We start from the raw sequence: 27022 nt of genomic DNA on the forward strand, positions 1-27022 counted from the left end.
CTGAAATTTTTAGACGAAATTAAAAAATTTCAAATCATACTAAAAAAATTATATTTAGTTACAGTGGGTAATTACAATCATTTTTGGTCATTATACATACCCCCGAAATTCTGCGCATTTTCGAGAAAAAAATTCGAGAAGGTGTGAAATTTTTCGACGGAAAAAAAAAATTTCAAATCGGTTTGGAAAAATTATTTTCGGTTGCGGGAGTCAATTACAATCATTTTTGGTGAATAGACATACCCCCGAAATCTTGCGCATTTTCGAGAAAAAAATGCAGTACGGGTGAAACTTTAAACGTTAATAACTTTTTAACGGAGCCTCCATCAACAAATTAGTATTCTTAATTTTCGTCTTATTTTACCTCTAGAATCTCTCATTAAAATTTTTCCCAGGGATGGCCAAACACCCTGTATATTGTATCTCTTCTTACATTTTCGTTTATCAACAAAAATAACAGTGATATTTTAAATTTTAAAACCAACTTTAGGTAATTCTGAACTTATAAAGTGTGAAGGACAATGCCAACAAGTCTTATATTTCTCTATCTCAGATCGCGATGTCGCACAGTGTGTCCAACAATGGACAAAAGTCAAAAAAACTAAAATTTATGTTTTATAAATTCTTATATCCCAAAATGTTAATAAAGGAACGTAGATTTTAACATTATCCATAGCTTTTACTGAATTTACCAATTTGTTATTGAAAGAGATGTCAGAAATTTATTGCAATTTTCGAAGTATTTTCTGAAACATGTACCATTTACCGAAAGTTTGTGTTTTTAATTTGACTTTTGCAAGTTATGTAGAGTATTATAGTACCTTCCAAACTGCTAAACAATCTTTTAACAATATTAACAATTGGTCCCAATTTTTTATGTTAAATGTTTATCAACTTTGAATTGAGTTAAAAAAAAAATACCCAAAAATACCTCGATGATTTTATATTTTAATTAAAAAGAAATAAAGGAAAAACATTACACAGATGCAAAGTTATGATTTTCTTCCCAAACACCCATATACTCGAAACGATCGCTACGATATTTCAGGCACTTCCTCTAAACCAACCAAAAAATTTTTCGAGCAAAAGTTACACAGCAATCACTTGACAAGAAATTGCAATAGTAGAAATTAGCAAAACAATTTTTATTCAACAAAAAATCAAGGTCGCTTCAATTTTTTTAACAAAAATGTATAATTTTTGTACATCAATCGATGCATCTTTGTATTCTCTTTAAAAAAGTGTAAGAGATCTTAGGTCGAAAATTGACTAGAAGCTATGATTTTTGTTCCGAATTCCTATTTACGCGACACACTGTGCGTCGATGCAATAGAAGAACTGAATGAAAGCAAACGATTGGAATTTGAACTCACCCTTCCTGTGCTTTTCTCATCGTCGTCCTGCGACGCTTTGTTCGAGGGTAGAACAGTAATAGGCGAGGCGACTGGTGGAACGGGGATCGGAATGCTCGGTATACTGTCCAACAGTTTAATGTGACTTCTTGGCTCACCCAGTTTCACCAAGTTCACGTTGCACCTCGGCATAGCTATGACAGTCGAGGCCAATGGTGGCGGGGATCCATTTGACGAACGTGACGGAGATTTGTGTGGAGAAGGCATTTGTTCCAACGCTGATGGTGACGCCAGAGGTCCATGATCAGAACTGTGAATATTTATCGTAAAACATTAATCTTCTTTAGTTAAATATTTCTTAATTTTTCAACATGAACTGAATTCGGATCACTGCGTTTAGCCAAAACAATGACTTCCACACAGTTAGACACTTGAGGTCATTTATGATTTCAGCAAATTGAGTCTTTATTGTTCGTAGTACACGAAGGATTCTACAACCGAAAATAATTTTTCCAGAACGATTTGAAATTTTTTAATTTTGTCGAAAAATTTCACACTTTTTTGAATTTTTTTCTCCAAAGTGGGTAGGAATATGAGGATATGTGTATTTACCAAAAATGATTGTAATTGAGCCCTACAACCGAAAATAATTGTTCCAGAACGATTTGAAATTTTTGAATTGAATTGTTAATAACTTTTTAACGAAGCCTCAGTCAAGAAATTGATATTCTTGATTTTCGTTTTATTTTGGCCTCTAGAATCCCCCATTAAAATTTTTCCCAGGGGTGGTCGAACACCTTGTATATTGTGACTGCTAAGAAGGTAAGAGCGAGGTTTTCTGGTGGGAATTAGGTGAAGCGAACGACCTACTTCCCTTGCTTTTGTGTTGTTGTTTAGTCATCAAGTCACGTCTCTATGGTAGGTTACATCAAAGTTTGTTACGGACGAATCTGTAGTAGAACTTCGGGAAATTAGTTAGGAGGTTGGGTGTTGTGGCGAACCCGTAGTAGAACTATGGGGAACCACTAAAAGAAGTTGGTCTTTGTGGGCGAACCCGCAGCAGAACTACGGGTAAGCCACTAAAGAAGTTGGTCTTTGTGGACGAACCCATAGTAGAACTATGAGGAGACCACTACAATGTTTGGTCTCGTAACTACACATATAAGGGATTTCGAGCAGTAAAAGTGTATTGCTGTGGGTTCACTTTAAACTGGAGGATTCAAATAGTTAATTAAAGGTTATTTATACAGGGTGTTCGACCACCCCTGGGAAAAATTGTAATGAGAGATTCTAGAGACCAAAATAAGGCAAAAATCAAGAATACCAATTTGTTGATTGAGGTTTCGTTAAAAAGTTATTAACTTTTAAAGTTCCGCCTGTAGAACTGACGTATCGACAGCTTTACAGTTTTGTGAAGGAGTTCTACAGGCGGAACTTTAAACGTTAATAACTTTTTAACGAAGCCTCCATCAACAAATTAATATTCTTGATTTCCGTCTCATTTTGGCCTCTAGAATCTCTCATTAAAATTTTTTCCCAGGGGTGGCCGAATACCCTGTATAGATGAAAAACCAAATGCATTCCAGAATCCTGTTGTGTACTACTATTCTGTTGAAAATGAACCAAGATGCCATATTTGTGGTAACGTGGCAATAATTAAATGCGCATGGTAAGAAATCTTTATGTTTCAAACATTTTTTCGACGAGTATCACTATTATCGAAACTACATAGAGTAATTGCTATACACACTGTATGTATTTATAATTTATAAATCGCTCCGCCTTTGCCACGATGTCATAGGTGGGTAATAAAAACAATTAATCTTTTCATTGCTGTTAAGAAACTTGTTACTGTTATTGTTACTTGTTACTTGTTACTATATAATTTAGTGCAAGCCTACAGTGCTTCATTAAAATCGAAGTTAGAACGGCTACTACCATAGTGGATGTACGCGCAAGATGTAAATCATTAAAATCTGTAAAACTATAGGAGGCAATTTTAAAATGTTACATACCAATGGATTTGGAATAAAATGCTCGTCATTTTTTGTTATTATGAAAATTTCAATAAAATGAAAAATTAAGTTAATAAATTTTTTTTTGTTATAAACAAGTTGTATTTTGTTAAATTTTTTAACACCATGTTATTGTGCATAAGAAATCATTAACCTCGCCCATTAACAATTTTTTCGTATGTCTTTCCGTTTTCGAGATAGCCGTTTCGAGCCAAAACTTCAAGGGGTGGTTTCACCCCTTAAACTCGAGTTACCGCAGCTAAAAAAAAATACGTGTCGATTATTTTTGGCTGCTTTATAAGTGTACGAAGTTTCATCAAAATCGAAGCTGGACCGTTCGCGAAGGTTTCTTGTTAGATATACGTTTTGTATAATTTCTAGAATATACATTGATTGCACTAGTTTTGATCACGTGCAAAAATCGAGGGAAAACTCGTGTATTCCGAAAATAATGCTTTTCTCTGATTCAGCTGCAGGACGAAACAAAAATTCAACAATGCTGTCTTTCTGTTTATGGTTTTCGAGAACGTTTGATGTTGAACTAATCTATTTCCAGTACGAGGACATTCCTTTCAACAATGTGACAGAAATTCCAGGATTATTGGATTTTATTTGAAGAGAGACGAAACGATTTCTGTAGCTTAAAAATATCTAGAAACAAGGGTTCTTTGCAAAGATAAACCTTTCTGTTTCAAAATTCTTATGGAATATTAAAAGTATTTTTTTATCCAAATGGTTCCTATTTATGAAAAGTACAATTCGAATATGCAGCTTTTAAATTCTGGAAAAAGATGTATAATAAAGATCAGCTGAAAAGTATTCGATTAAAGAGAGTTGAATTATCTTTTTTGAAAGCTAATAAAGAAAAAGACGCAAGAAATATAATGCAATACCTGGATGAAAATAGCAGAGTATGGATTGAAAACGTTCTTGAAGTAGCGAAAAACCAAACGAATGTAATAAAAATGAATTTATGTCGACGGACGAGGAAGAAAAATTAGTTAATGTATAAAAAAATTATTTATGGAAATTACATTTTTTCTTCATTCTTGTACTCATTTTATTTTATTTTCAAAGTACTATGTTGAATAATTTGTAATAAATTGGCAAACAAATTCATAGAATAAAATATACATTTTTTAACGATTTTATCTCATTTATGAAAAAAGGGCACATAAACCAATTTTTTAAATGTTATAAAAAAAACACTTATCAACATCAAATCATGATCACTTTTCCTAAAACATTTAACACTAGAACTACCAAAACAGTCAAAATGATCCATTCGTAATTTCTAATAAAACTAGTAAAAAATTTATTCGACTGAATTTTTAAAAATTTACAATGAGCATTTATTTCTATTGCAGTATATGTATATTTTTTTCACGTGTCTATTGTTACAAATAAATATACTATAATTGTCGGTAGTTCTAGTATTAAGGGCACATTACTATATTTTAAACAAAATTCAGTCTTTGTTTTTGTATAACTTTTCATTAAATAATGCGACAATGTAAACTTTGAAATTGATTTTCTCGAAATGGTATTTTGGCGTATGTACCCTTTTCCTACTCAATTGTAAAAGTCCCAATTTCTTTAAATACATATATTTTCTATTATTATATTTTTATGCTCGATCTTGCTATGTTAGTTAAGAATGTAACAACCAACTATACTTGAAAATAGGGGTAGACTGTAAGTGACGAGGACACGTATATTTCAATGTGATTTCAGTTATTCGTGGAAACCTTGCCCGTGTTGCATTATCGCAAGAGCAACGAGCTCGTATCTGGACGCGTGCATTTCTACTGCTTTAAAGGGTCAAAATGTCACGAAGGGGAGACTTCGTCGTTTTTATAGTCTTCGTATGTAACAAGCTAAACTATTGAAGTAAAATTTTATTTGAACGTAAATAAATGTTTAATTGCATGCGGAATTATTTGTCATAGATTACCTACGTATGAAAATTAGAAATCAACGAGTTTAATTTTAGAAAAAGTCGATGGACCAAATTAAATTAAATATTTGTATCCTGAAGAGAGTCACTACAGCAATTGTCTTTATTAAATGTTCGCGACGTAAATAATCTTCTACAAGAATTTGTTACTGAATATTCCCCCGATAGAGAAATTACTCCATCACTGACAATGTTTTCTAACAAACTGTACTCGAGGAACTAAGTTTGTAATGCCATCAATTTTTTATGTGTCTGTAAAAGTGTTCTAAAATTGGGGCGTAATTGAAGTATAATATAATATACTGGACGGGCATACCAAAATAACATCGTTTCTCACGTATATCTAGAAAAGTTTTGCATGACGAAATTGGATTATTCGAAGAGGTAAGTATAACGATAGAAATCAAAATGTTCTCCATGGTCATTTTTTTCGCTATTTCATAGTTATCGATGTTTTCTTCCAATAAAATTGTATATTTTTTGTCTACATCCCTATAGAGGAGAAGAAAACAAATTCAATGATCTTTAACAATGTATCGTTACAATCCTCAAATCTGAAGATACGTATTTATACTTTATTAACATCGTCTAAAAATACAACATCTGCTTTAAGTAATAATAATAATGGATGCAGAATCGAAAACCACTTAATTTTCAAAAAATGATCTTGGGAAAATTATTGTCCTGTCACTCTGTATGACCTTTCGAACAGTTTAACCTTGTTCGAACAGCTTTCAAGTATTCTACTTTAAATGGTCAGCCTGTATACTGCACTCAAGTGTTGTAATTTTAAAACTTTTCAACGAAAGCGTTCTCTTTAGACTCTCAAGTGGCGAACAAATGAAAAATAAAGTTAAAATTGAAAAATTCACCTGTAAGAATGGCTCTTCTTTCGTGGTCTGCCGGGACTCTTTTTCTCATCCTTCTTCGGAGTCAATTTAGATAATTCTTTCTGCTTCTCTCTATACTGCCTCTGAATATCGGCCAATCTGACCCTCATGTCCAGCTCCATGGCGTCCATGTTGGGCCAATCTGCATCGTTATCCATGTGTCCCTTTCGGGCGATAAACTTCTTCGCATCCAATTTCGCTTGCAAGTTCCTGTAATCATGGCAATCGCGTTGCTCCCCCGCAGAGAATCTTCTTTTCATGTCCCTGTTGCTATCTTCCATCATCATCGACTTCGAATAAGCTATTTGACTGTACGTTTTCAAATCAGAATCCGAAAGATTGTATTCGACAGACTTTTTTTCACAGTAACCGCCATTCATTTGATACTCGTCGTAATGGTGATCGTACTGCTCAAAATCTTCGATCCTTTCGTAATCTGAATCCTTGTATGGCCTACTTTTGTCAGCAGGATTATCTTTCAGCGGTGCGTCTTCGTCGTCGTCGATGTTGACACCGTTTCTCTCTGAGAAGTCTATGCTCCTCCTCGTCGGCTCTTTAACTCTAAATACCATGTTCTTCTGCAACCTTGCCTCGCATTGCTTGCTCGCATCGATATCCTCGTTATAGCGTAATGTGTTGCACTTGGACTCCTCATCCTCGGACTCATCGTTGGTTTTTAATCTCTTTGAACTCTCGTAGTTTTCATCGTCTGGTCGAACATACTTTCTCTTGTCCGATATCTTTCCCTCCTTCTCCAAATGATTTACCCTACCCAAGTTCAGTAACAACCTACCAGCGTGCGAGATCTCTTCAGAGTTTTCAAGATTCAGTTTCCTCGGCACTTTATCGACCACTTCTTCCATGAACCTTTGCTCAGCAAGAGCGCATAGCAAACCCAACGGGCTATCCACATTGTTGTTGTTGCTCTCCCCTGGCGGAGAAATCAACTTGGTTCTGACGGGCGATTTCTCAAGATCAGCCGCGGTAGTAGCACTTTGAGCGTCTGGTTTCAGCTGTTCCAACTGTTCAATACTGTTCGAGAGTAGCTCCAGCCCACTTATATCGACCGTAGGCTTTTGCTTGGGACTGACCCTCGATTTGGAATTTTGATTGTCCGATGACAAGGCATACGTCTCTTCTGGGGCGTCCATTCGTCGGTGCTTCTTTGGGGTGACCGCGTTACTGTCGAAACAGTTCATCTCCCTCGCCTCGCACACGACAGGCGATGAAATTTTCTCCTTCTTCACAACCAGTTCTTTACTATCGACTGCCTTGATGTTGTTGTTATTACTCCTGGTATCGTTGTTATTATCATTTAGGAAGTATTCTCTAGGCAAAGTATGCTTGTTCGTGGGAGAACTACACGGACGATTCTCCGTCGTCGTCGAGTGTCTAGGAAGATTCAGCGAGTTCTGCGCAGACATTGTCGCCTCCGTCGAGGAAACCTCGGGTTCCCTTGGAACTTCGTGCTGGTCCGCGAATTGAGCGTTCTCGCAGGACCTTAGTATATGTTTCTTCAAGCCATTCTCCAATTTTCTCGGCGTCGTCTCGGAGTGTCTTCTCGAACGCAGACTCTCCGCGGTTTTGTCCTTCAGATCCTCGATCTTTTGAGGCGCTGCCTCCTGCATAGCTGCAGCCGCGTTCTTCTTCAATTTCTCTACCACGTTCTCGATCCCAGGATGAGACTTCTCGACCGAATGCCTTTTCACCCAGTCCTGACACTTCGGTTTCTCGGTCGTCGACGTGGCCTCGCACTTGTACGCGCAATCCTCGTACGCCGTCTCGCTAGCCTCTTGCTTGATCACTATTTTCTCGACCTCTTGGTCGTCACAGTCAATGTTCGGCATGTCGAACGACTTTACAGTTATTTGTGGACGACTAGACGATTGATATGTCAGCAAATGATCATTCCGACTCTTTCCATAGCTCTCACAACTGGAAGCAACCGCTACCTTCGACTCGACGGGCTCCTCCGGCTGCTTCTGCGTGTCGTCGTTGGTAATTTCAGGCAGCGCGGAATTCCCATGTCTGTGTATCTCTGCAGTTTTTGCGTCTTCAACTTTCGGTAACTCAGCCTGAAAAACGGTAAACATAACGACACATGTAGCGTCTAAGATCTGACGATAATTTTAATTTTGACATCGTGTAGCTAAGTTCCTGAGTTAAGAGTGTTAGAAAGGAAGAATCGTTTTATCATTACAAAACGTAATAACGATACGAAATATGCAGATATTTCGTATAAGGTTGTAAAACGAGACTTCGTAATTTGTTTAACTATTTATTGAAATTCAATTAACAAATAATCAACCCTGTACAGTAATGATTCTTAAAACGAAAATCATTGGACGTCATGTAACTTGTGTCGCTTTTAAAATGTCTTTCATGCTTTATTGGCTCCAAAGGGGATTCCCCAGTTGGGTTCGATAGAAATGTTCAATTTACGAATCTCGTCTGGGGTGCATCGTAAGAATCATTACTATAATAAACTATCATTAGTGATCATATGCAAACAAATATTACGTTGGAAATTACGTCAAATAAAGTGAATGAATTTCCGTAAGGACGTTTTTCCAACCTTACACTCGAACTCCAGTAATAAAGTACAGAATAGAGGGCAATTCGTAGTACAGTTGTAAAAGTTGTTACTAAAATGGTTCTTAAATAAATTATACATGTACGATAAACTTCGTTGAAGAAATATGGAAATACAGTTACAGATAGGTCCATTTAGAAACTTTCCGAGTTTGTAAGTACTTGAAAAACTTTGTCCTACTCTTCAAACTTATTACATTTTTTCGTAGAATTTTCGAAATCTTTCCAGATTAGCAAGTTCTCAAGGAATCTGTGCTTTCTAAACGCTTAAAAAGAATAAATATTATTCGATCCTCACCTCGCACTTGTCAGCAACTGTTGTTTCATCGTAGTTCTCCTGTTCTCCCGTGGCAGACTCCGCGGCGTAGCTCCTCTTCCTGTCTCGATGACGATCCAACGAGTGATCCCTTCTTCTCCCGAAGAACTCGAGATTCTCGTGAAAACTGTCGCAATTCTCCTCGGTAATCTCAATGATTCTTGGCCCGCTCCTGATGTCCCTGCAAGACAACCCGTCCTCCGCGAACGCCTCGTTGTTCTCCTCGTCCACGTGACCTCTGTCGTTGTGTTCCCTGTCTATCGGTCTAGCAACCACGTGCTCGATGGTTCTGTCGATCGCCGTGACGCTCCTGCACTCCTTCGTGATCGAATACTTCGGACAGTCGGCCATGTTGATGATCGTGTTTTCAGCCTTGTCCACTTTCCCAACGAAGCTGCAGACTGCAGGATTCACGGTAGTCGTGGTGGTTGTTATTCGAACGACGTTGCACACCTTCTCCGGCGCGGCAGCCACGATCTCGAAGTTGGTCATGTTCGTCATGTTGGTGGTGGTCGTGGTCAGATTGGTCGGGTTCTGCAGCTGGCAGGGACTCAGGTTCTGTTCTTGTTTCACGCACGCGTCCACCAACGGCGGTTCTTGGTCCTCCGGTTCTGGCGCGTCTGTCTGGTTCGAGGCGTCTTGTACGCCCACTATCGGCGTTACTTCCGGTGGCTCGATCGCGTGGATCGTCGTCACCTCGGGAGGCGGCGTAAGACATGACACGGGTGAGGTGGCCTTCGACAAAAACGAATTTCGCTGCTACGAGCAGGACATTCGACGAGTCAAATACTGGTGTGTTAGGCAGTAGCGAATTTTAATGAAGTTGGATAAAATAGCGAAAGCAACGATCAATCAACCGCCTTCGAACAAGAGCAACGACTGATACTACGTGTCCGTTCGATAGTTTTATTTTTGATAATCCAGTAAATACAGCGTTAAGAAAAAGATTTTCTTAACAAACGGGAACAGAATACATGAGTTTCGAAATAACTGGTAGGTTCTTCGTTATTGCTCTGTGAACCTTAACGAATCTGCCTAGTTTCACGATGAAGAATATTGATTTTTTCTGACAGATTTATGATGAAATTCGGAAAGTTAGTGACATTATATGGCTTCGACTTGAATTCTCTATATAGTCCAACACTTTACGACAAATTTTGAGAGGTTTGTGTAGTTTCGAGGTACAAACGTTAATATTTTTTAAGTTTCTTTAAAGTTTAAAGTCTTCGAAGGATTACGACAAAATTTAAGAAGTTGGAAATGTTATGAAACTTTAATCTGAACTCCATCTACGTATACTTTCATACTGTAACATTTTTCAAACTAGTTGACGCGTTATCTCGGAAACTAATAGACCGATTCACTTGAAACTTGATGTATATGTAAAGTACAAGTCACTCTTTCAAATTAAATTGAACTTGATATCTGTAAAAGTTTTCATTATATTGCTCAAAGAAGCAACAAAATTTTTAGATAAATTGAATTTTATATACAGAATTCTCTTTATTTCTTTTAAAACAAGATTTACCATATTAACTATGATTTTTATGTACATGGTGTGTGCAACCATTAAAAAAATCAAATATTTATACTTACAAAAATTCATATAGCTTGACAAGGATTAAATAAATATACATACAAAGTTTAACATTGATATATCTAACAGTTTTTTTCCTAAAAAAAGTCTAAAGTATGCCCTAATTTTTAGGATCCCAAACTAAACAAACCTCTTAATGTTAATAACTACTGTCAACAGTAAAACTCTTAAGTGGATATGCAATATAACGTGCGACTTGGTAAAAGTGATTGCTTTTAATTTCTTATTTACAACAATATAGTTTGTTTCTTGAACGTAACAGACTTCTAATCAAACAAATACCAAGTATTCTGTAAATCACGTTGCTATCGAACATTTTAAAGCAGTGTTTCTCAAACTGTATCAAACTGTATCAAAATAATAAAAATATTCAATAGTTCACTCGACACCCATGGGAACACAACAATGTATTAATTACAATTCCAAAGACTCACCAAAATAGTGTAATTTATCATTTCCTTTTAATATCATGGTTTATATTGTTTTGGTATTTAATGTACATATATAACCTTTCTTATATAAATTCATTTACTACCAATTTCATAATTTTTATAAGTATATTTTGATTTTGATTTTGTTTTCAAACATAAAATATATTTCAGCATTTATTTTATGTTTATTATTTTACAAACATAATTGCTACAAAAGAGCTTAAACTTTTTATTAATATACTGTGAGATGAAAAGTATTTATATGAGTAATACAATTTGGGAAAACATTGCTTTGGAACACTTCGAAGTATATATTGTTTTCATTTTCTTTTTCTTTTAAACTTTTATAAATAATAAGTTTTAAGTCAAATGTTTAGGAAATTAATAACATGATCTAATGAGTATATATATCAAAAACATATTACAGATTATATACTTTTAATACAGTCACAGTGCTTATCGTTATTAGTGACTTATGATTCTATGTTATTATTCGATGGTTTCAATACAAGAATCAAATTACTAAGTTCTTGCAAATTACGAAAATTTTAGAGAATAAATTTCTTCAAAGTCTTCTTTCATCTTAAAAGAATTTTTACCATTAATTTTATTATTTTCAGTAAAAATTTCATTCATTTATATCACATATTGTTTATGAAATCAAACAATAAAGAAATCAATTATGCGGAAAAATATAAAAACTCACAAACTGTAAAGAAAATATTGAAATAAATAATGAATAGTACTAAAATATCAACGTCAGCGCACTGGTAAATAATACACGAGAATTAACTACGGTAATAATACAATTTATTAAAACGAACATCCAATATGCAGCTTTGATTATCTTTCTTGCATATGCAATTGATTCGAGCGCAGCTATTTTATCCAACTTTATTAAAATTTTTCGCAGCGAGCTACGATTTTACGGTCAGAAGACCAAGCAAGTAATCATTGCATATAAATTGCAAAGCGTTAAATAAAATCACTATAGTAAAGTTAACGAAAGAGTCGATTGGCTGGTAAAAGAAGTGTCCAAAACGATAGTCCTTATTCACTATCTTATCCGTTTCAAACATAGTAACAGCAAAATGCAGTACTTCCAATTTTCAAATGACAATTCTTGTACTGGATTCCCACACTGTTTATACTTATGCAGGAAAAGTTAAAATAACTTAATACACATGAAAATGAAAATTTTTATATCTTTCAAAAATTAAAAATATGATGACTGTAGAAGCATTTGTATATTGGTAATATAATTGAGCCTCTAATATAATTGATTCTCAGGCAGCATTATAGGTATAAATATTCGTACAGTCAGTTTTTCATAATTATCAATTTCTTGAGGAACATGTTTTAATGATTCATTTCAACTATTTTTAATTCTACGTGGAAGAACGTTTGCCAGAAATTGTTTAAACAACGTATAATTGAAAATAATCCGACTGTGGTTGTATTCGAACTCACTTTTATGGACCAATACTCTCGAAACGATATAAAATATTAAAATTTCAATTTTCATATCCGAATGAAATTTAATTCTGTATATCTTATTACTGTAGTTTTAGGTCAATACTTTGAATCGACGTATCATTCATGCTGAATGATCAAAAACAGTGGTGCGAAATATTTCGGTTCAGTTAATGCGAAAAAAATTCCATTTTTTGAGAAGAGAATATTGGAAATACTTTTACGGTTCCATAATTGTCAAACAACTTTGTTATTGATTTTATATGACTTTCGTTCGACATTTATTATTATTATTCGTATTATTATCACGATATATTCGATCCTATGTCTATTTTAAATGGCAGCTAAACAATTCTTTCGTTCACTTTACCAAAAATAAAGTTATAGAAATTCGTGACATCTATCATTAGCATTATTAGTTATATAATCTCTCATAATTCGATCGTGATTCCCCATAAATTGTTATAGATTTTAGAGATTAATAGCAGCACGAAGTTAGATTAATAAGAACATATAGTTATACTTTGTTTTTACACCCTAACAAATATGTACTTATTCTTATACTTATACAATAAATTTTTTTTTCTTTTCATTTGATACGTTATTTCTCTGTTTATACGATTTATATACATCAATATATATCAAATATTTTGTGCACAAATTGCGAAAATGTATGATAAATATTGTAGTTGCATTTATACCGTATATTTTTTATATAGAATCTATGAAAAAATCTGCTAAAATTCGTTATCTGACATCTAACAATTCGCTATTTGATAATTCGTATACTTCAACCCTAATTTGTAGGACGAAACTCTAGGATACGCGAGTAAATTTATACTGTAATGACACTTTACGTATTTTATACCTTTATAATAAATGTATTTTATAACTAAGTAATACGTAACATGTCATTAGTGTATAAATTTACTTACACTCCCAACAGTTACCCAAACTTAATATGTGACTCAAAGTTACATTCTGGTAAAATTAGTATTAAAGAGACAACAAAATTTTTAGTCAAAATAGAAATAGTGTGTTTGCACAATAGTCTTTATGTACGTGCATAGCGTTCGATTATCGACGATGTAGCTAAAAAACACGCTACAAAAAAGCTTACCGGAGGGAACCACAATAACTATTATTCTGTAAAGGAAACTGGCATACAAGATTGAAAAAGGAAGCAGCTTTCAGTGTAGAATCGACAGAGGGAATCGATGGATGAAAGACGAAGCAAAGAATGAAAGAATAAGATGGTAGAAATAAACGAAATGAAAGATAAAAAAAAGAAATTACTGCGTGTATTGAAATTTTACAAGGAGAGAATCTTTTGAAATTATACTGGAGTGAAGTACAGCATAAAAGTGGGAAAAAAGTATTAAAGTAGAATTAGCATCCTCCGCGTCATAAATATGAAAGCCAAAGTATTTTAATGTCCTCAAATTGCAAACTAAAAATGAAGAATATTAACTTTGCAAATAAGTTCTTTTCAATTTTAGTAAAACCAACTTCTACCTTCTTCGTTAATGTGAAAAATCTCATTTCAAAGACTGTCTCGTTCAATAAATTAGTGCTAATCGTATTCACAAGAAGTTGAAGTTGTACAGTTTAAAACTGAATAAATTGGATGTCGAACGGTAACTCCGCCCATCGTATTCACCGAATTAATCACCTGGGGATTATCGTTTATTAAACATTTCATTCAATTTTTGACGAGGATAACATTTAACGTCAGACCTGACGTGCAACAGACATTCATATTTATATATTTTCATAACGGTCTTCAAAATACCTACTGTTATTTATGCGCCATTAATGCATTCGTATCGCGTTCGAGAATATACAGAATTTAAACATAAATGGACGTAAATTTAGAAGTGAATTCGCCATATATAAATAATGAAAAAGTTCCTGTAAACATTTAAACTTAAATATTTCATTTCAAAAAACATTTAATTCGAGCTACAGCTATTTTTATATTTGAATAATTCTCATTACGAACTAGCGTAACTAATTTCAGTAATTTAATATCAGCGCTCTATGCATCATGTATGAATTTACTATCTCTTTGTAAATATTTATTATTCTATGAATCACATTAGTCTATTTTTTAAAATTAAAGCCCAGCATTTTTAGTTCTATAATAGTAAAATAATGACTTTGGGCCGAAAAATTGGTGATATTTAAATTGTTGTAATTATACTACGTTAATGCTACCAACTTTTTGTTTAAAGGACGAATCACAAAAAAGATTTATTACATTTTAAGATCTTTCAATTTAAAAAATTTTTGGAACAAAAGTCATCTTTAATTTTTCGCCCTACATCTGATTCTAAAAGCGTTTTCGAGAAAATTCGATCAAAAGATGAGAAAGTAGAGGATACGTATTTTAAAATGAGCCTAGATACTATCTACTGTTCGATTTAAGCAGTTATAGCAGTTCAAATGTAGACAATTTTACTGCGAAGTGTATTTAAAATGGTAATCGTATAGTACTTTTGATTATAATTTCGTAATCTAAGTTTTTCAAATGGGAAAATACTCAAAAGAACACTGAAACGCTTGAAGGATACTATCTCAGTTGGTAAGTCTTTTTAAACCCAGAAAACACTTATTTTTTATTCATTCTTTTCCCTTATTTTCTAAAACGTTAATGTTTCTCTGTGACTGCTTATATTTAATTTATATTTTAAGAGCTAGGGTCTAATAAAAATACGTATTCTATTAATAAAACTCAAAAATATTTAGGATAAAATTAGGATCATTGTGTCTTTTGACAACTGGGTAAAATAAATATTCTACATTATTATAGGGTCTAAAAAGACCCAATGATCGCTGATCGAGTAACTATTTTAACGATAGCCCTGTGAGTGTTAATAAGATCTCTGAGGTAGAGGTTTGAGCATAGAAAATTGAATGGTAAGGAATAGATTAAGCAATTAGTATTTCTATTTGCAAAGAAACATGAATTTCAAACATACGGTAAACAGACACTTTAAATACGACTTAACGGAAAATCGCAATTTATTTTCGCGCAACTTAATTTTGAGGTGCTAATTGGAAGTGCTTGAATTCAATATTATTTACTGACACCTGAATTTATTAGTCACAGTATACTGAATTTTCATAATGCTGAACAATTGCTCAAAAAGAGTCCACATGCAATCACAATCAAAACACCAACGTTACGACCATTTAATCGGACAATTATTCATAAACAGAAAATCTAATTCACGGAGATTATGCCAATTTACTATCGAACATTCCAGTCGAAATGTGTGTCATACGTGATTTATCATTTAGCCACGTTGAACCTCGGATTTCAATTCTACGGATTTTTTACACATGATTTATACTACAACACTAAATAACGTCGAAGATAGGTTATTATCAAATCAGAACAGTTATCGAGAGTTTTACACGTGTTCTCAGGGTCCACGGTAGAAATTTAGAAATAGATGTAACTATTCATTTTTCAGAAATTCGAATTTTGCATTCATAGTACAGTGCCATGAAGTTTACTAATTAAACAAATATTCTCTGAATCAAGGGTTTTTACACGTTTACCTTGCAAAACTGGTGCATAGGCTCTATATCTTAAAAAGCTCGTTACTTATGTGTCGTTATTTTTCTCTAACCAAACGCATGTCTTCAGTCAATTAAATATAATGACCAATGGAATTGTTTCGTCTATTTCATTTTATTAGGTCATAAAAGAGAAATTTGCTAAACGCCTTTTCATTTTACTTTTTTTACAAAAACAAATCATATTTCCATATATTTATATTTGTAAATGTTTTTTTCTTGTTATGGTAAATAAAATCATTAATAAATAAAAATAAATATAATTATCTATTTGATTAAATATAGTTTTTCTCTTAAAACCGAAGAACTCTATATATTAATCACTCCTCATATTTTATTACAACAGCTGAACTACTAATTCGGTGTATAACGAGAATGTTTGAAATACAAAAATCTATATAATTATAAAACGAGATCAAATAGGACAATCGTTTATATGAAATGTTCATATATTTTAATACATTTAAGACAAACTCTTTGTCTAACCTGGAAAACAGTTTATATGTATATTCATCCCTTACAATAATTTTTCTCAAAAAATTAAAAGTTTACTTTTCAAGTATAATTTACAGACTGATTTCAAACGTGTTAGAAAAATATGAAAAATGAAAGTCTTGGAAAGGATAATATTTCTATCTTAAACAGAACAAATATTGTATATGAAACAAGTTGCCCCAAACATTCATTAAGTATAAAAACGAAAGAATATATATATAAATACCATGTTCAAAATATCCTACTTCAGTTTTGTCTGATCTTCCGTTCAATAATACTAATAATTTTGTATTACATTTTCCAAAACAACATAATAAGATTGGCTTTAAAAATATGAACATTCTAAATCATGTAATAAATTTTTTCGATTAATTCTTAGTTATAAAACTATATTGCAGTTACAATTTTCTCATTGATAAGACAAAGAAGCAATGGATATACAAGAATAATAAGTAGAAAAATGAAAATAATTGTAAGTACTTAAGTAAGTTTCTGCACTTGCATTTTTATATTTCTTTTATATAACTCTATTGAGGGAAAAGTTATTTTCTTATTTTTAATCCTACACTATTTAATTTTCTGCAAATTATACTAATACGCACGTGTGTTTATCTAAAACAAACATGGCTCTCTGTCAACTTTTAAATTGCATAAACTTACATAAAGTAAAAAATAATCATAATAATTCTAAAAATTTAAAAAAGAAATCTGTTCATTCAAATAATTTTGAGTGCTTCGATATCAGTTAAAGTTCATTAGCAAGTTAATAAAAGTTACAGAATGTTTAAAAATATTAAATTTCTTTGAGTTTAGAATAAGATGATTTTCAAACAAGGATAAAAAGTACGTAATATAAATATAATTCATATAATTAACATGTAAGTTTTTAACTTATTACATTGTAATCATTCTCAAATTTTATATAAACAAACAAGTTGTTCATACATCTGAATAGATTGAATGCTTTCACGTGCGATCAAATATTCTAGCTACTTGGATAATCAAATACTTGGTTTGAAAAAATGAATTTTATCTTGGTTTGAATGTCAATTACTTAGACACCTCTACTGTGAGCTAATAAGTAATAACTAGACTGCGGATACTACTATCAAGCTATTTGGATAATCAAATACTTGGTTTGAAAAAATGAATTTTGTCTTGGTTTGAATGCCAATTACTTGGACACCTCTACTGTGAGCTAATAAATAATAACTAGACTGCGTGTACTACTATCAAGCTACTTGGATAATCAAATTCTACTTGGTTTGAAAAAATGAATTTTGTCTTGGTTTGAATGCCAATTACTTGGATACCTCTACTGTGAGCTAATAAGTAATAACTAGACTGCGGGTACTACTATCAAGCTACTTGGATAATCAAATTCTACTTGGTTTGAAAAAATGAATTTTGTCTTGGTTTGAATGCCAATTACTTGGACACCTCTATTGTGAGCTAATAAGTAATAACCAGGCTGCGGGTCTTTATGCAAATTCGTGTTTCTATTAACAGAATTAATGTGATGGGAGCTGTGTAGAGGGTTGTAATATAACAATTTTTATCTTATTTTAAGTATTTCTTATATTTTTGTATATCACGTGTATTCTGTGGATTTAGAAAATTAAAATTTCCCATTAATGCATAAACATCCGCAGTCTAGTGATAACAGAAATACAGAGCATCAAGAATCTTGAGCCACAGAAAGCAAGAGATCAACGAAAAGAATCGCAACAAGTGAATAAAAGGAATAAGAGAAAGAAGATAGAGAGGAAGCGGGAAGACAAAAGAAAAACTAAAGAGAACAGGAAACGGAGAAAGTGAAAACACGCGAGGGTCAATGAGAAAATGGAGAGCAAAATGAGGACAAAGATCGAACAGGACTGGGCGACAAACAAGCCGACAGGGAACGTTGAACGTCACGGGCATTGCAGGGTCTACCAGTGTGCCGGCTCGCAATATCTATGCAGATAGCGATGCAAATCGGTTTGCGCATGATTAATACAGTGTGCCACAACGTTTCCGCATTATGCGAACGGTCGGGCCGCGCCCTGTGCCTGGCATAATTACTGTCGTCCCTCCTCTTCGTCCACGTCGGTTGCATTCAGAGATGGACGAAATTTTATTGGAACAATAGATAACTAATAAAACCAACGAGCAACCATTTCTTCGTAACGCTTATTCGATCAAATACATATATTTTTATTTGTACATTGAGAAATATTTCTGTTTCGAATACCTATGTTTAATTCAGTCTATTGTAGGTACTGGAAAGAATAGTAAGAAACTAGAGATGGCAATCGAAGCTACTTCGAACAAATTAGTTAATCCAAGTAAACGGTGGGAAAGACGTGGAGTAAATTAAAAAATAGAGACAAGAAAAATAAAAGGGCACACTAGATGAAATATAGGTATTTTAATTTTCGGATGGTGAACTCTCGATTTCATTTTGACCCAAATCTGAATTGTTCAGTCTTCCTGTATGAGAGTTCTGATTAAATTCCTGCATTATTGTTTTCTTTTTAAATTCTTTATTTTAACATGGTTATTTAATGCAACCAAAACTTTATGATTCTGAACAGATTCCATGGTTTAAAATAAAAGTCAGTTGCACGGTGATGAAGCAGTTTAATTATATAATTTAAATTTTTATTTGCGTACAGCGAGTAACGAATAAACAGTTGATTACCTTCCATTGGTTATTTAATATTTTTATACAGATAATAATTTCGTCCATTTCTGATCGCGTGGAACAATTGAAGCGACGAGCAGAAAGGGATGCAAGCAAACGGGAACGGAAAATAGCAGAAAGTGAACTTACCTGTGATCTGCAGTGCATCGGTTCGGCTTGACTGATTTGGACCAATGCAGGCGCATGTGGATAATAGTGCAGCGTGGTTACCAGGGGTGTGTCCGGTACGATGGCTCCTGTCATCGAAGTCACGGTCTGCAACGCCTTCGTTGATTCAGTCGACGCTATGGGATTTAGGATTTCACCGTTATCTAGGGAACAATTTTCGTCGAGATTCATTGATTCTTGTTACGCGAACTTGTTTGCTGTTCTTTTTCTGATTCTCATTCGTATCTTATCGGCTCGATTTCGTGTATTTGGTAATTTCATAAATACTCGCATTAGTTAGAGTTAGCAACTATACAGGGTGTTCAGCCAACCCTGGGAAAAATTTTAATGGGGAATTCTAGAGGCCAAAATAGGACGAAAATCAAGAATACCAATTTGTTGATGAAGGCTTCGTTAAACAGTTATTAACGTTTAAAGTTCCGATCGCACTGAAATTTTTTCTTGAAAATGCGCAAGATTTCGGGGGTATGTCTATTGACCAAAAATGATTGCAATTGACCCCTGAAGTCGAAAATAATTTTTCCAGAGTGATTTGAAACGTTTCAATTTCGCCCAAAAAATTTAGGCACCTACCCCCTGTTGATTATTCTTAAAAATTTCTTTTTCATTTTTAGTAATTTTGTTTGACGCCTTACAGAGAAGTTGTCTAAAACGTTTTTGTAGGTACCCATGGGCTCTACTTCAGAAAAAAGTTTCATTGAAATATATTCACAATTGTAGGAGTTACGGCTGTTTGAAAATTGTACCATTTTTATGTTGTTTTTCTCACTTTACGAGGTCAAGAAACAACCTTTTCAATATTATTACAATTTCTACATATTCTTCACTAAATTACGCGTTATTTGCCTTTTGGAACATTAAAATCCTTCAATCTGTTCAGAAGTTATGACGTTTTAAAGATACGCATGAAATTGTGGAGTGACATTTCTACCTGAAATTAAATTTTCGGTAAGGAATTTTTTTCTCGAAACTGAGTAGGATTTCAGGGGTATGTGTATTCACAAAAAATGATTGAAATTGACCCCTGCAACTAAAAATAATTTTTCCAAGACGATTCGAAAGTCTTTTTTTTCACTCAAAACTTTCAGCACTTACATGAATTTTTTTCTCGAAAATGGATGGGATTTCGAAGATATGTGTAATGACCAAAAATGGTTGTAATTGACCCCCGCAACCGAAAATAATTTTTCCAAAACGATTTGAAATTTTTGAATTTAATTGTTAATAACTTTTTAACGAAACCCCAATCAACAAATTGATATTCCTAATTTTCGCCTTATTTTCGCCTGTAGAATCGCCCATTAAAATTTTTCCCAGAGGTGACCGAACATCCTGTATTTCGTTTTTCAAATATGTATGCCTGTATCTGGAAATTATTTAATTTTCAAAAATCGTACTCAGAAATACTATGGTTTCATGGGTAGTGCGATCTGTGACTTCGTTTTATTAATCATTGTTGGAGTATCGACCAGCTCTGACATTAAAAAATATTTTATGCAATTTGGTAGGTCTTTGGTTTCATTCAATTACTTATAGTTAAAATTACAAATTTATTTCTGTAGTGTAACACAGACTTTATCAACTGCTATAAATTTTTACTTCCCTGAAAACGTGTGTTCGAGTGCAATGACAACTCTAGAAAAGCTACATATTTAATAGCAACAAATACAACACACAAAATGAACACATTGGGTGTAACCAGTATTCTCAAACATGAATATCGTAAAGTTAAAAATCAGAAGGTCTTTAATCAATTTCGTAATAACCCCGATTTTTAAAAAGTAGATGAATCAGTGCATCATCGAAAACTTAATTAATATTTGTATGTTCTTTGCATTTAAATATACATATTATTTTGTTTGAATCTCATTATCGAACTTACAGTAAAAATGTTTGATATTCCTTTATTTTTATTGATTTGCTCATATTTTTATATCTGCTATATTACTATTGGTATGTTTAATAAATGTTGACTCAGATTCTAATTTCGTAATTTGTTTGCATATAAAAAGGTTGAGCTATTATAATAATTCTTGCAATTTATACAGTGTCTCAATGACTTTGTTACAAAATGAAATCTCCGTTACTTTGAATGACATGGGAAAATAACTACGAAACGAATTGTTTCTATATCTATATTTTCTGTGATTTCAAAATCATTGATATTGTTTCCATTTTTGAAGAGTAGCTATATCTTAACATTTTTGATAAGAAAATTAAGTAATATGCAAAAATGATGAGATGTATCCTAGAAAAGATGTTAACTGTATTTTAATACTTTAAAAATATAAAATGAACTTTTCTAAAATATACCTTAGTACTTTAACTTTGTCAACAAAAATAATTCTATTTCGTTATTTTCACAGGTTTCTTTTGACCATTTATTTAAATATACAGGCACACTAATGTGGACAGGCTCATTAATAGAGACCATTGCCATACGTGGTTCCAATCTTTCAATATTATTTTCTTAGTATGTATTTTATTTATTACAGAAACGGTAATAATACCAATGACATATCGAATAATGAAGTTGTTTAATTTATTTTTGATTAATTAAACAGTTTAAAAATGTAAGAAGGAAATTTTTGGTGTTTTCAACCTTACGCCTTGATTTTCATGTTCCTCATACAGGAACCAAACACTGGTAGAAGAAAAATTGTCTTTTCAAGGTTACTTCCCAGAGTATGAATTATGCCAAGCACGACCACTGCTTTTACACTTTCGTCACGTGCCTGGGCTCATGCCACATACACGCACACACATCAAAAACATATGGCCGGGCCTCTTCTCTTTCGCTCTTTCGAAGCAACGAAGGGATGATGATGCGAATAGTAGACTAACCAAACAGTATCGTTGTAATAGCCTCTCTGTGACCTTGATAGGGCAATTTATTCTCTCTTGAGTGCAGTAACAAGTTGTTGTACATGAAGTGACTTTAGCAGACTAGACTATATATTCCATTATGCTTTTGCAAATGAAAATTATCATCAGATATCACCAGATGAGCGTTTAATTAAACCATGCAGCTTGATATCTTTGAAGCATTTTATGTTTAAATGTTGTGCCAATAAAATTGTTTAAATTTAAGGTTATTTAATAAAGAATAGAATCAATGTTGATTTTTCGGTTATGAAAATAGTAAGATAAACGTTCTACACTAGAACTACGTTTGTTTGAACTCCAGATATCGAAACAAAATTCTACTCAGTTCCTAATTAATTTAACTTTTGTATAATTGAATTTACTTATTTGACCGTGAACTCTGGTTATTTAAAAAAACAAATCAATAGTGGAAATTTCAGATAAAAGATTCCAGTTGGAAAGTTCAGACAAATGGAGATCTATACTATTTATGTCAATGTTTCAATCTAAGATGAAGACAACACCATTAACTTTTAAAATTAAACAAAAGTATAATGATAAAGAAATGTCAATTACAATATATAGGATGTTTCATAACACGCGGTAGTTGTAGCAATGGGAATAAAAACAATAGAAAAAGTTAAACCTAAGCCGTATTTAATTTTGTTTTAAAGTTGTAGCCATTTTTGTACTCCAATAATTCTCAACCACAAATTAGATTAGTGCATATAATTGCTTCTACTAAACAATTTTTATACAATATTCAATGACTTCTTGTTTAATGGGAAAGTAATAAGTTAATCTTATGCCAGTATTTTGTGTAATCGATTATATGAGTTATTGGTGAAATGATGTATCCACGATGGCGCACAATTCTATTTCAATCGAGTAACTAGAGAGTTCTTGAACGAACGTTTCTTAACAAATGGATCGGTCCTGCAGGACCTACTGCCTACACTGCTCTATGAGTTTAGTCCCTGGTTCAATTTCTGATCAATTATACACTCAATCAAATAGAAAAGATCCAAGAAAAACCATCCTTATATGACTGTACTCGAAATCAAGATTTGGTTTCATAAATACTCTTCCTCCATGATACGATAATAAAACAAGTGAATTTTAAGTCTACTTCCTGGGGTAAATATTAAGTAGTATAACGAGATCTTTTCAGTCCATATTAAGCAATGTCTTGCCTTCATTTTCGTGCAAGATTTATTAACTTAATTTATAAAATGGTGGAGTTATATAACGTTTTCTACCGATATATTTGATAGAATCTTATCAGCTGATACCCGATAGAATTAAAAAAATATTCATTCAATTAACTTTAAATTTGAATATGTTATAAATTACAGGGTTATTTGCAAAGTAGCATAAGAGTTTTTGAAATCTTAATTTTTAAAAATGTTATAAATTAAAAGTTGAATTTTCTCAGTAAAAAAAAATTTCTCTTCCTCAGAAAGCCGCCATTTTTTTATTTTTATTCAGACGCTGCATTTTAGATACCTTTATGTGGAATAATGATTACAAATTTAAAAAATATTCATTCAGTTAATTTTAAATTTGTTTTACCTTTATGTGGAATAATGTATACAAATTAAAAATATATTCATTCAATTAACTTTAAATTTGTTTTGCCATTATGTAGAATAATGTATACAAATTAAAAATATATTCATTCAATTAACTTTAAATTTGTTTTGCCATTATGTAGAATAATGTATACAAATTAAAAAATATTCATTCAATTAACTTTAAATTTGTTTTGCCATTATGTAGAATAATGTATACAAATTAAAAAAATATTCATTCAATTAACTTCAAATTTGTGTACATTATTCCACATAAAGGTATCTAAAATGCAGCGTATGAATAAAAATGAGAAAATGGCGCCTTCTGATGAAGAGAAGTTTCTTTTTTTACTGAGAAAATTCAACCTTTAATGTTTATGACATTTTTAAAAATTAAGATATGAAAAAATCTTATGCTACGTGGTAAATAACTCTGTAATTTATAAAATATTCAAATTTGAAGTTAATCGAATGAATACGTGTGCGATCTATTGAGTACTAATTGATAAGATTCTATCGAACATAACGGTAAAAAACATTATGTAACTCCGCCATTTTGTAAGTCAAGGTAATAAATCTCGCACAACAATAAAGGAAGGTGTTGTTTAACGTGAGCTGAAAAAATCTCGTTATACTACTTAATAGTTACCTCAGAAAACAGACTTAAAATTCACCTGTTTTTATAAGCTGTCTGGAGGTAGATTAAATGCTTGTGATCTTTGGATCATGGTGGTATAATATCGAAATGCAAAGCAACACTCACAAAATTGTTTAAAAAAGTCTGTGACAAGATATTTGCTAGGTTTTATTTGAGCCTAAAGTTGCCTCTTTCTAGAAGGAGAAAAAGCTATGCGTTACTGTAATAAAAATATTATGAACCACCCTGTATATCATAAATTAAAGTCATTACTAAGTAAAAGAAGAATTACAAGGCACTTATTATAGATAGTTACAAAGATGTCAAGAGTAATAGAAAATGTTATAAATTAAAAAACAAAATGGAAGAAATCTGTGAATTAGCCAGAGATTAATTAAAGATGTTTTTATTAAACATATTCACCATCTGACCATTCTTGATAAACTTGTTAACTCATAGCTAAAAATATAACTAAAATATGGAGTCTAATTATTTTTGTTACTAATGTTTACGGAAAAGTTTCCTGGGTTAGTTGCTTTGTCGAGCTTAGAGGAAAACCTAAACGAAACACAGAATTTTTGTAGTCTCTTTTATATGAAATTCTAAATCTAGTACGAATTTTTTTGTGCTCTAAAAGTATTAAATTACAGTTATGGAGGCATGATCGTGTCATCGATAATAATCATTTTGAAAATCACATTTGAAAATCATCATTTTTTTCATTTCTTTATTTACACGTCAAAAAAGTATTAGCGTTTGAGATGTTGCATTGTTATAAATGAATAATAAAACATCGAATCGATTAAACTGTTGGTTATTGATTTTTGCTGTCTCAAATATCACACATATTTTTAAAAATATTTAATAACGAGCAATGGTTAAAAATATTTTCGAAAAATTCATTAGTTTCAGGAACGTCAATTTTAATAATAACGATATATGTAAATGCACTTGTATCTCCTTGATAATATTCAACATATATTGAATCTATTGGAGCTTACTTCGATTAATAAAATTAAATTTTATGTTCAAACAAGGACATGCATTTAAAAAGTCTTTAAAATAAAATTTATATGTTTTGTTTAATATTTAGTATTCTGTAAAACCTCCTTTATTTTGTACGATAGCAATCATTCATTTCGGTAAAAATTTATATGATCTTTAATGTCTTTTGTTACAATTATTGTCATGCTTACGTAATAATTGACCAACAACTGACGTATACATTTCTTGTGAGGTATCCCCAGTAATTTTCTATAATATTTTTGCCAATCAATAATACGAAGTTTTTCATACGCAAAGATCATCTTTACTATTTTCGCCGTATGAACGGATCCATTTTCTTTAAAACAGAAATTACATAGAATCTTTAGTATATTTACAGTTCTTCGGGCTTGGAATTTAGCTGATTTATTAACTTTACATATTCGACACTTATTCTAATAAAATATAGAAAAACGTAAGGTGTTTAATCTTTTTCTCCTTGTACTTTTGTCAGACTGTAAGTCTGTCATTTAAATTTCTAAGACGAAACTTGTCACCTAATACTATTAATATAATAGAAACGTCTTATTTTCTTGTTCTACTTTTTAACGATTTATTTGTCACTTCAAGGACCCAATCACTAAAGTATTTAATTTGTTTAGAAAACAGAAAGGTAGAAAAATGGTACTCACTGATTATAGTGGTGGGGCTGTTGCCGCAGTCAGCCTCTATCTTGACAATAGGCAGAGTGCTCTGTTGCTTCCTTTTACTTTCAGTGAGGACCAGCCTTGCTCCACCGATGTCGCCCAGAAGCTGAAGAGACGGTGGCGGCGGCGGAAGTAGAAGAGGTGGCGGTGCGACGTTTCCATTATTGTGATTCGAGTAATTTGGCCACACTACAGCCTGCTGCATTTGTTCTGTTGGTGAAAAATTGTGATTCTAACTCTTGTAAGATACAATGAAACATTACTATGTAGAATTAAAATTAAATTGAAAATGTGATATTTATTGGTTTCAAAAATGCATTCAATTCTAAAAGAGATGCATATTTTATGTATATTCATAAATTCAATGTTTTAGTCAATTACTGATCCTCTCTAAGGATAACGCTGTAATTGTATTAATATACAAGTACAATAAAAATATAAAAATTATTCACACAATGACAGAAAAAGTGTAGATAGTTGAAATTATAAAATACATAAAATATTTCTTAATTAAACTTATGAAAAATAATAATTATTTCTCACTAAAAAAAATTTTAAAATACAATATGTGACAAATAGTAATGAATACAAATTCATACTTCATGAAAGTAGACATTTATACTCATGTAAATTAAGTTCTTATAACGTAATGCTGACAGTGAAATTATTCACAATATGTAAAAAAATATTTCCTTATAGGG

At 32.3% G+C, this 27022-nt stretch overlaps 1 protein-coding gene and 1 long non-coding RNA gene across 9 annotated transcripts in view; one reads left to right on the top strand and one right to left on the bottom strand.

The window, feature by feature from the left end:
- The window catches only part of LOC143341159 (uncharacterized), a 618628-nt gene that overhangs the window by 416974 nt on the left and 174632 nt on the right, over window positions 1-27022 (top strand). The window lies entirely within an intron of this gene.
- The window catches only part of Wge (BAH domain and coiled-coil containing protein winged eye), a 646012-nt gene that overhangs the window by 23098 nt on the left and 595892 nt on the right, over window positions 1-27022 (bottom strand). For 5 of the 8 annotated variants that reach the window (XM_076763823.1, XM_076763827.1, XM_076763820.1 and 2 more), the window contains 5 exons: window positions 26307-26531; window positions 19519-19700; window positions 9105-9881; window positions 6197-8289; window positions 1374-1662 (listed from right to left, as the gene is read on the bottom strand). In XM_076763823.1, coding sequence (XP_076619938.1) covers window positions 1374-1662; window positions 6197-8289; window positions 9105-9881; window positions 19519-19700; window positions 26307-26531 — 3566 coding nt within the window. The remainder of the gene's footprint in view (window positions 1-1373; window positions 1663-6196; window positions 8290-9104; window positions 9882-19518; window positions 19701-26306; window positions 26532-27022) is intronic. The other 3 variants (XM_076763824.1, XM_076763826.1, XM_076763825.1) reach the window with 3 other exon arrangements.

This window comes from Colletes latitarsis, chromosome 4 (genome assembly GCF_051014445.1).
Source record: "Colletes latitarsis isolate SP2378_abdomen chromosome 4, iyColLati1, whole genome shotgun sequence".
Classification (NCBI taxonomy): domain Eukaryota; kingdom Metazoa; phylum Arthropoda; class Insecta; order Hymenoptera; family Colletidae; genus Colletes; species Colletes latitarsis.